This window comes from Oncorhynchus nerka, linkage group LG13 (assembly GCF_034236695.1).
Source record: "Oncorhynchus nerka isolate Pitt River linkage group LG13, Oner_Uvic_2.0, whole genome shotgun sequence".
Classification (NCBI taxonomy): domain Eukaryota; kingdom Metazoa; phylum Chordata; class Actinopteri; order Salmoniformes; family Salmonidae; genus Oncorhynchus; species Oncorhynchus nerka.
Window position 1 is genome coordinate 60,034,007 of NC_088408.1, and position 9,741 is coordinate 60,043,747.

Here is a 9,741-nt window from a genome sequence, read left to right on the forward strand (position 1 = left end):
TGGCGCAAACCCAACACCTCATCCCACCGAGACCAACATCCCCACAGTGAAGTGTGGTGGCAGCATCATGCTGTGGGGGTGTTTTTCATCGGCAGGGGCTGGGAAACTGGTCCGAATTGAAGGAATGATGGATGGCGCTAAATCAGGGGTGGGCAAACTTTTTGACTCGCGGGCCACAATGGGTTCTAAAATTTGACAGAGGGGCCGGGCCAGGAGCATTTGGAGGGAGTGTTTGGGCCGGATATACTAAAGCATTAAATGTAGTGTGTGCAAACCTCATAGCACAGTAAGAACACTACAACCCAATTTATTAACTGTCTTTCAAATGTGAAAAATAGCCCTTATCAGTTAATAAATTTGTCTCAAGGAATCTGCAAGATATGGCATTTACATACTATTTCGCAGATACTGGGAGGAGGAAATGTAAATAGATTAAAATAACATACGCACTGTGATTTATCAAGATTGCGTCTGTTTTTAATAAGTTTCAATCGAAGGTGCAAAGTTAAAGAAATCAAAATTTATTGAAAAATGGAATCACTTTCAACATTCAAAACATATTATTACACAACGAAATACTCAAGCTCAATAATATCTACTTGTGTTAAACTCCGCAAAATCATGGATGAATTGTCCTGACCGCGCGCTCTACAAACTTGCCACGGACGCCCTCGCCTTCACGCGCAAACAGTACACGTGTATCGTTGCCAAGCACACAGACATAGGCTGTATTAAATATCCTACCTGCAGCTGAAAATTTAAATTTAAATTAAGAGCGATGTGCGGCGTGTTAATTAAGCTACTGTACCGCTGCTGTGCGTAAATGCGCATTGCTCTTAATTAAAAGACGCACTTCCAAACTTTCCATATGCATTTTTTCATAACACAGCAGAAAAACTCACCATTTCAGTGGGAACAGTGTTGTTGGTCTCCCTTTTTGCCAGTGCATCAAAGTCTGGAGTTAGTTTTGTTGTGGCAATTCTCAGGACAGATCTGAGGTGTTGGTCAGTTAACTTGGATCTGTGATGGGCTTTGTTGATTTTCATGACGCTAAACGTCTGCTCACACACGTAGGTCGAGCCAAACAACACCAGCATCTTCTGCGCCGTCCTCCGGAGGTTTGGAAACGCGGTCTCGTTAAGTGAAGCGTAAAAGTCATTCAGTTTAAGAGACTTGAACTTCTCCTTTGAGACGGAGTCAGACTGAAGATCGATCAGTTCCAATTGCAGCTCCTGCGGTGCTGATTCGGGGTCTTGTGACAGGGGACAGGACACCAGTTGAAGTGACTTGTCAATTTTTTCAAAATCACAGAACCGACGGCAAAATTCTCTGTGCAGATCGTCCAGTGATTTGCAGTATTTCTTCGCATTTCGGGCGGCCTCTTTCTGCACGGCTAGTGTGGGGAAATGTGCGAAAGATTTGTTTGACATTTGCCTGGAGAATAAAACCAGCTTGGATTTGAAGGCTCTCACATTTGTGTACATGTCGTGCGCAAACTGATCTTTCCCCTGTAGCTTCACGTTCAGCTCATTCATGTGTGAAAATATGTCCACAGCAAACGCAAAGTCACAAAGCCAGTTTGTGTCGCTCAGCTCGGGGAATTCTCCGGATTTCCCCATTAAATTAAAAAATGAGCGAATCTCGTCTTTGAGCTCCCAGACTCGTTGAAACACTTTCCCCAAACTTAACCAGCGGACGCGAGAGTGGTAAATTAGGTCCTGGTGATCCACATTAGTTTCTTCCAGGAACGTAATGAACTGACGATGATTAAGTCCCCTTGCTCGTATGAAGCTAACAAGTTTTACAACTGGATCCACGACGTGATTAAGCTGCAATACAGACTTACACAGAGACTCCTGATGAATGATGCAGTGAAGTAAAATAACATCCTGGTCAGGGTTTTCTTCTTTCACTTTATCCTGGATTCTTTTCAGCAGCCCGATGTTTTTTCCAGTTAAATTTGGCGATCCATCCGTGGTGACATTGGCAAGTTTACTCCAAGGTAGCTTCATTCTCTCGATGACAGCAGACACCTGTTCATATAAGTCCTCTCCTCGCGTTTTCCCTTTCAGTGATTCCATGCTCAAAAGCTCCTCCGTTATCTCAAAACTGTCGTTAATCCCTCGGATAAAAATTAGGAGCTGAGCAGTGTCTTTTATGTCGTTACTTTCATCCAGTGCTAGTGAATATAACTTAAAGGACTCCGCCTTTTGTTTAACTCGCTGACTATATCTTCGTCAATCAGTTCCACGCGGCGAGTCACTGTCCTGCGTGCTAAACTGATTTTTTCAAACTTGGCTTTGCTCTCCGGACACAAGAGACCTGCTGTCTCTACCATGCACTCTTTCAAAAACTCGCCTTCGGAGAAAGGCTTGCTAGCCTTTGCTAATTTGAATGCCAGCAAATAACTTGCCTTGGTACTTGACTCTTGAATTGCAGTTTGTCGGTGAAAAAAGTTCTGTTTGACTCTGTAAATTAGCTGCCAACCTCTGAGCAGTAGCCGCCCGTTCTTGTGTTGACTGCTTGCTAGCATAGTTTGCATGCTTCGTGGCAAAGTGACGGCTGATATTGTACTCTTTGAAAACCGCAACAGCTTCTTGGCATATCAGACATACAGCCGTTGATCGGACTTCAGTGAAGAAGTATTTTGTTGTCCACTCCTTATTAAACACTCGGCATTCGCTGTCCACTTTCCTTCTCTTTGGTCCGCTCATTTTCACAGAAGGGCTTAATGGTGACGTGAAACGAAGTGAAAATTAAAGTGAAATAAAGAGAAATACGCGCCACTCCAACAACGGTCAATGTGTTTTGAGTGCGCTATCTATTGGGGAAACGTGGGCATTGCAGGGAAAGGGGAAAAAAGGAGGTTTTTACTATAATTTGGACAAGTTCGGCGGGCCTGATTAAAAAGCCTAACGGGCCGTATGTGGCCCGCGGGCCGTAGTTTGCCCATGTCTGCGCTAAATACATGGAAATTCTTGAGGGAAACCTGTTTCAGTCTTCCAGAGATTTGAGACTGGGACGGAGGTTCACCTTCCAGCAGGACAATGACCCCAAGCATACTGCTAAAGCAACACTCAAGTGGTTTAAGGGGAAACATTTAAATGTCTTGGAATGGCCTAGTCAAAGCCCAGACCTCAATCCAATTAAGAATCTGTGATATGGCTTAAAGATTGCTCTACATCAGCGGAACCCATCCAACTTGAAGGAGCTGGAGCAGTTTTTCCCTGGAGTATGGGCAAAAATCCCAGTGGCTAGATGTGCCAAGCTTATAGAGACCTACCCCAAGAGACTTGAAGCTGTAGTTGATGCAAAATGTGGCTCTACAAAGTATTGACTTTGGGGGGGTGAATTGTTATGAATGCTCAAGTTTTCTGTTTTTTTAATAGAAAGAGGAGGAAGGGAAGCACTACTAAGGTACACAATAGTACATTTTGGTAGATAGAAAGTGCTCTTTGGTAAAAGGGGTAAATTGGTCATCAAAAAGAAAGGAGGACCAAGGCACTCTTCATATAATTTATTAAAATACCTTTATTAGTATGGCATGTTCAATAGAAACAAAGTTTTTTTTAAACCGACGCGTTTCGGCTGCATGGCCTTCGTCAGGGAGTACAAAAAAAAGAGGAATTACAAGGTCCTCTTTTTAACAGCTTATCAATTAGCCCTAATTGGAAGAGGGACTGGTTACACAATTTATTGGACACACCTAGTAAGCAATACTATACACATTGAAATACTGTAGCTATGTTATCATAAAAATACAACTCCAAACTAGAAGTATCAGAACACTAAAAGGTAGTTCTAACCTTAAATATGACTGGGAGAAGTGTCAAGAATAAGAAAGCTAAATATACCATAGTACACTAGAACACAGCAAAACATGAACAACAACAGTCTAACCATAGCTGAGGGCAATAGAGCAAAATGTCCACTAGATGACAGCAAATGGACCCATCACGACCCTACAGGAAGGGTGAGAAATCCATATCTTCATTAAAACCAGGGTATTTAGTGGCCTGTAGTTTGTAAATCCAAAAACTTTCCCTTTGGCTTAACTGTTTAAGACGGTCCCCTTTTCTAATAGAGGCCGGAATATGATCAATACCCATAGCTTGTAGGGAGGCAGGGTTGTCATGGTGTAGGGACTTGTACCTTGCCATGGGGTAGTCTTCATTACCTACCTGTATGGCGTACTTGTGTTCCACTAAGCGTTCTTGAAGGCGTCTCTTTGTCCTTCCAATGTAGAACACCTTGCACTGTGGACATTCCATTCTGTAGATGACATGAGTGGTTTTGCAGTTAATGAAATGCTTGACGTAATACTCCATTTTGGAAGCTGTGTGAAACAAAATACTTCTTCTGTACAATATTACTGCAATGGTTCTAATGGTTACATTTAAAAAAGCCCTTTTCTGTTATTTTGTCTTATTTCTTGTTTGTTTCAGAATATATTGCATCTTCAAAGTGGTAGGCATGTTGTGTAAATCAAATGATACAAACCCCCCAAAATCAATTTGAATTCCAGTTGTAAGGCAACAAAATAGGAAAAATGCCACGGGGGGTGAATACTTTCGCAAGCCACTGTAATTAGTGGTTGTGAGTCGGGCAGAGTTCCCCTGTCCCGCTGAAGCTTGTAACCAGTCTCCACATGTACAGTCCTATGGAGGAAGTACCTTAGGAAGCGTACTGTACTATAGACTTGTCATTGTTACTGCGTGATGTGTCAGGTACCATTGGAGGTTTTTACTCCTTACTTCCTGGAGTGCGGGCAATATTATGCATTAGTGTCTTGATGTTGGCTGTGACGGTCATGGAATTTTGGATGACAGTAATTGGTCAGCCAAATGACCGCGGTCCCCGTTATAACTGTTAGAATAGAAAGAAGAAGACAAATAAAATATATACAGTTGAAGTCGGAAGTTTACATACACTTAGGTTGGAGTCAATTAAAACTTGTTTTTCAACCACTCCACAAATTTCTTGTCAATGAACTATAGTTTTGGCAAGTCGGTTAGGACATCTACTTTCTGCATGACACAAGTAATTTTTCCAACAATTGTTTACAGACAGATTATTTCACTTATAATAATACACTGTATCACAATTCCAGTGGGTCAGAAGTTTACATACACTAAGTTGACTGTGCCTTTAAAAGCTTGGAAAATTCCAGAAAATGATGTCATGACTTTAGAAGCTTCTGATAGGCTAATTTACATAATTTGAGTCAATTGGAGGTGTACCTGTGGATGTATTTCAAGGCCTACCTTCAAACTCAGTGCCTCTTTGCTTGACATCATAGGAAAATCTAAACAAATCAGCCAAGACCTCAGAAAACAAATTGTAGACTTCCACAAGTCTGGTTCATCTTAGGGAGCAAAAATCACCAAATGCCTGAAGGTACCACGTTCATCTGTACAAACAATAGTACGCAAGTGTAAATACCATGGGACCACGCAGCCATTATACCGCTCAGGAAGGAGACGCATTCTGTCTCCTAGAGATTAACATATTTTGGTGTGAAATGTGCAAATCAATCCCAGAACAACAGCAAAGGACCTTGTGAAGATGCTGGAGGAAACGGGTACAAAGTATCTATATCCACAGTAAAACGAGTCCTATATCGACATAACCTGAAAGGCCACTCAGCAATGAAGAAACAACTGCTACAAAACCACCATAAAAAAGCCAGACTATGGTTTGCAACTGCACATTGCAAATAATGTTAACCTTTATTTAACTAGGCAAGTCAGTTAATTAAGAACAAATTCTTATTTTCAATGACAGCCTAGGAACAGTGGGTTAACTGCCTGTTCAGGGGCAGAACGACAGATTTGTACCTTGTCAGCTTGGGGATTTGAACTTGCAACCTTTCGGGTTACTAGTTCAACGCTCTAACCACTATGCTACCTTGCCGCCCCATGGGGACAAAGATCTTACTTTTTGGAGAAATGTCCTCTGGTCTGATGAAACAAAAATACAACTGTTTGGCTATAATGACCATCATTATGTTTGGAGGAAAAAGGGGGAGGCTTGCAAGCCAAAGAACACCATCAAATCAAATGTATTTATATAGCCCTTCGTACATCAGCTGATATCTCAAAGTGCTGTACAGAAACCCAGCCTAAAACCTCAAATAGCAAGCAATGCAGGGGTAGAAGCACGGTGGCTAGGAAAAACTCCATAGAAAGGCCAAAATCTAGGAAGAAACCTAGAGAGGAACCAGGCTATGTGGGGTGGTCAGTCCTCTTCTGGCTGTGCCGGGTTATTATAACATGGAGATTATAACAGAACATGGCCAAGATGTTCAAATGTTCATAAATGACCAGCATGGTCAAATAATAATAATCATTTGTGTGATAATCATCCCAACCGTGATGCATGTTGTGGCGGGTGCTTTGCTGCAGGAGGGACTGGTGCACTTCACAAAATATATTGACATGAGGAAAGAAAAATTATGTGGATATATTGAAGCAACATTTCAAGACATCAGTCAGGAAGTTAAAGCTTGGTCTCAAATGGGTCTTCCAAATGGACAATGACCACAAGCATACTTCCAAAGTTGTGGCAAAATGGCCTAAGCACAACAAAGTCAAGGTATTGGACTGGCCATCACAAAGCCCTGACCTCAATCCTATAGAACATGTGTGGGCAGAACTGAAGAACCGTGTGTGAAAAAGAAGGCCTACAAACCTGACTCAATTACACCAGCTCTGTCAGAAGGAATGGGCCAAAATTCACCCAACTTATTGTGGGAAGCTTGTGAAAGGCTACCCGAAACGTTTGACCCAAGTTGAACAATTTGAAGGCAATGCTACCAAATACTAATTGAGTGTATGTAAGCTGCTGACCCACTGGGAATGTGATGAAAGAAATAAAAGCTGAAATAAATCATTCTCTCTGCTATTATTCTGACATTTCACATTCTTAAAATAAATTGGTGATCCTAACTGACCTAAGACAGGGAATTCTTACTAGGATTAAATGTCAGGAATTGTGAAAAACTGAGTTGAAATGTATTTGGCTAAGGTGTATGTAAACTTCCAACTTCAACTATATATATAATAACATTTTAAAAATTCACACATTTCCTTCTCTGCCCTGCTCCTGACAGCATGTGCTGCTGCAGGGAGGGGGGCTTTGCTAGGCAACCAAAGACTGGTTTGCTACAACACCTTGCTAAAGTTTCATCATGTTGTAAAAACTTCATGTTACCGCAGAACAGACTCAACCGCACTAATGCCTGGCTATCCTGTCTTCAGTCATCTGTTTGTTCCACACGAAAAGAATGACAGGTATTTTATTTTCATGGCAGTCTTCATCCATAACCACCGGTTATGCAGTAATTGTGCCCGCCCTACTTGATGTTTTTAAATAGCCCCACTGTCCACTCTGCAGAACTGTGCTCTTAGTGCTGAGGTGAGGGAGATTAATTAGCCACTCCGGTGTTGGAGACCTATTCTGATCTGGCCTGGCCGAGGTGTGGTGGCTGGGTCCAATCAGACAGATCAACGGCTCGGCTTCAAGGGCAACACCCGGGCGCCTCCATTACAAGCCTGTCCTCGTTTACAACTTGACTCTGTCTAGAAAGACATTAGCACAATGTCTGCAATCAATCCTGTTTAAAGGAACAGTTGGCCTCGGTCCCGTCTTAAGTAGCCTCTAAGAAACAACACAAATATGGCTTCTTTGCACCTGTTTTGCAGTTGCTATTCCATAGGCTTTGCAAATGCATTACTCTCTACTTACCTTTAACCGTAGTGTTCTCATCGCAGCGCTAACATGAGATTGTTGTAATGGGTCTTTTCTCATGCCGCCCAATGAGGGTGGTGATCATTACGCTGGCCGGTGATGAATCGAGGAGCAGGTTTTTAATCCTGCAGATGGATGGTGCCAGTGAATAGGTTTGACAGGTGTGTGACTGTGTGAGGGAGGTCTGGCAGTGTTGCTGGCTGGGGCCGACTGATGGGCTGGGAGAGAGAAGGGGGCCCGAGGATGTGGAGAGACTCCACTCACACCCCTGGGTGGATCGACCACAATCCCCACATTGGTGCTCTGTGTCTCTGTCCTCCTCGCTCTCTATCTCTTTCTCTCTCACCATGTCAGCTCATATGTTCATCAAAATAGCCCAACATTTTATGTTTTACTAGAATCATTGGTGAGTCCTTCTGAGAAATATATCACTGTCTTCCTGCCTGAATTTCTCTTTTCTTTTCTCCTTGTCAGACCTGGCTAAGAAGCTACATCAAGCTGTTCCAGACCCCGTGTCAGCGTTGTGGGAAATTTCTGCAGGAGGGCCTTCCCCCGACCTGGAGAGACTTTCGTACCCTGGAGGCCTTCCACGACACGTGTAGGCAATGAGGAATCAGCGGGGGGGAAGTTCAATTGGAAACTGTGCTGACACCCCATCTAATAAGACTTCACCTGCTCTTCAACCTCTGTTGTTCATGTAGGAATCAACACTGTTGTTTATGGACTGTATGTCACTGCCTTATAGTCCTCCTCCTGGTTGAATGGGCATCAGGAAGCCAACTGGGTTGGAATGGGAGGGAGAAGGGATCTAATCAAACATGCCAAGACTGCCACTATTGGCTCTTCCTCCCTCATTGACACATAGGGCTGAGGCAGTAGTGGCAGTCCCGGTGGTTTGATTAGAATTTTGTTGTTGTCCTCCCAATGTGTAGGATGATGTCATTAATGCGTCTACTCACGTTTAACCCAATCTCACAGCTGTCCAAATGTTTGCCATATAATAAATTGTTCAGTGCTCCTGCTCCAGCTCCCTCGTTGTGCGTAACCTTTTTATTTAGGTTCTGCACAACCAGAACTTCTCCAAATAATAATAAAATAAGTTATTTTTCAGCAAAGTTAGAGCGAACACATGTATGGCCCAAATATTGTGCAGTTTGTTTGGCATTGTGTTGTATCCCTTTTGTACAGGAGTTTAATATTTCATGAACCATGCTGGATATGTGGAGGAAAAAGGCTTTTTTTTTTGTGAGATGGGAGTTAAAAAGGCAAGTGAAGGGAATTGCTCATTTTGTAGAATTAGGCGGCACTTTACACTTTCAAAATAATCTGTGCTCTTTTTTGATAACCATTGTCCAAATAAAGTACAACATTTTGTTTAATAGTAGCCATCAGTGTCATCTTATTTTAAGCTTTTGCGGGATGGGAGAAAATGGTTTTCCCAATTCGTAACACAACCAAATATGAATACTTTTGAACATCTCTAGTCTTGTTCATCAACTTTTAGATAGACATTACCCATGCATTTCATCATTCGTGGGACTCTTTGTGACTCTGAACAGCAGTTTTTGTCAAGGATCCTAGGCTCATTGTCATTGAGCATACAGTCAAATGCAGTGTACATTTCTTTGACTACACGCAATACTGACATTCTGAACCAAGGTATTTTAAGTCACGGATACACCGCATACAAGATTCTCTCCTAACTAAAAACTTAGTTGCACACTTTTGAGGGAAAACAATATGAGTTTACAAGAGTGGTTCAGATTGCATGAAGCATGAAATTGGAATGGGCCTTTTTGTATAGTAACCTTTCCAGCACAATAGGGACATCATGCTGTGTCTCTTCTGTACAGGTTCCCTTCTGGCTTTCCAGCTCTGAATTATTGATTTTGTTTATGTTACTTTGTAGAATCAGCCACTGGAAGAGCTAGTCAGATTAAGCAGAATATGAATAATGGTGATAAAAGAGTACTGTTAGTATCCATCTCCTCC

At 42.3% G+C, this 9,741-nt stretch overlaps 1 protein-coding gene across 3 annotated transcripts in view; it reads left to right on the forward strand.

The window, feature by feature from the left end:
• LOC115139748 (mediator of RNA polymerase II transcription subunit 27) overlaps nt 1-9,128 on the forward strand; it is a 115,083-nt gene extending 105,955 nt beyond the window's left edge. For all 3 annotated transcript variants that reach the window (XM_065026507.1, XM_029677484.2, XM_029677485.2), the window contains exon 8: nt 8,224-9,128. In XM_065026507.1, coding sequence (XP_064882579.1) covers nt 8,224-8,358 — 135 coding nt within the window. In that variant the 3' untranslated portion in view covers nt 8,359-9,128. The remainder of the gene's footprint in view (nt 1-8,223) is intronic.
• Nucleotides 9,129-9,741: the final 613 nt, after the last annotated feature.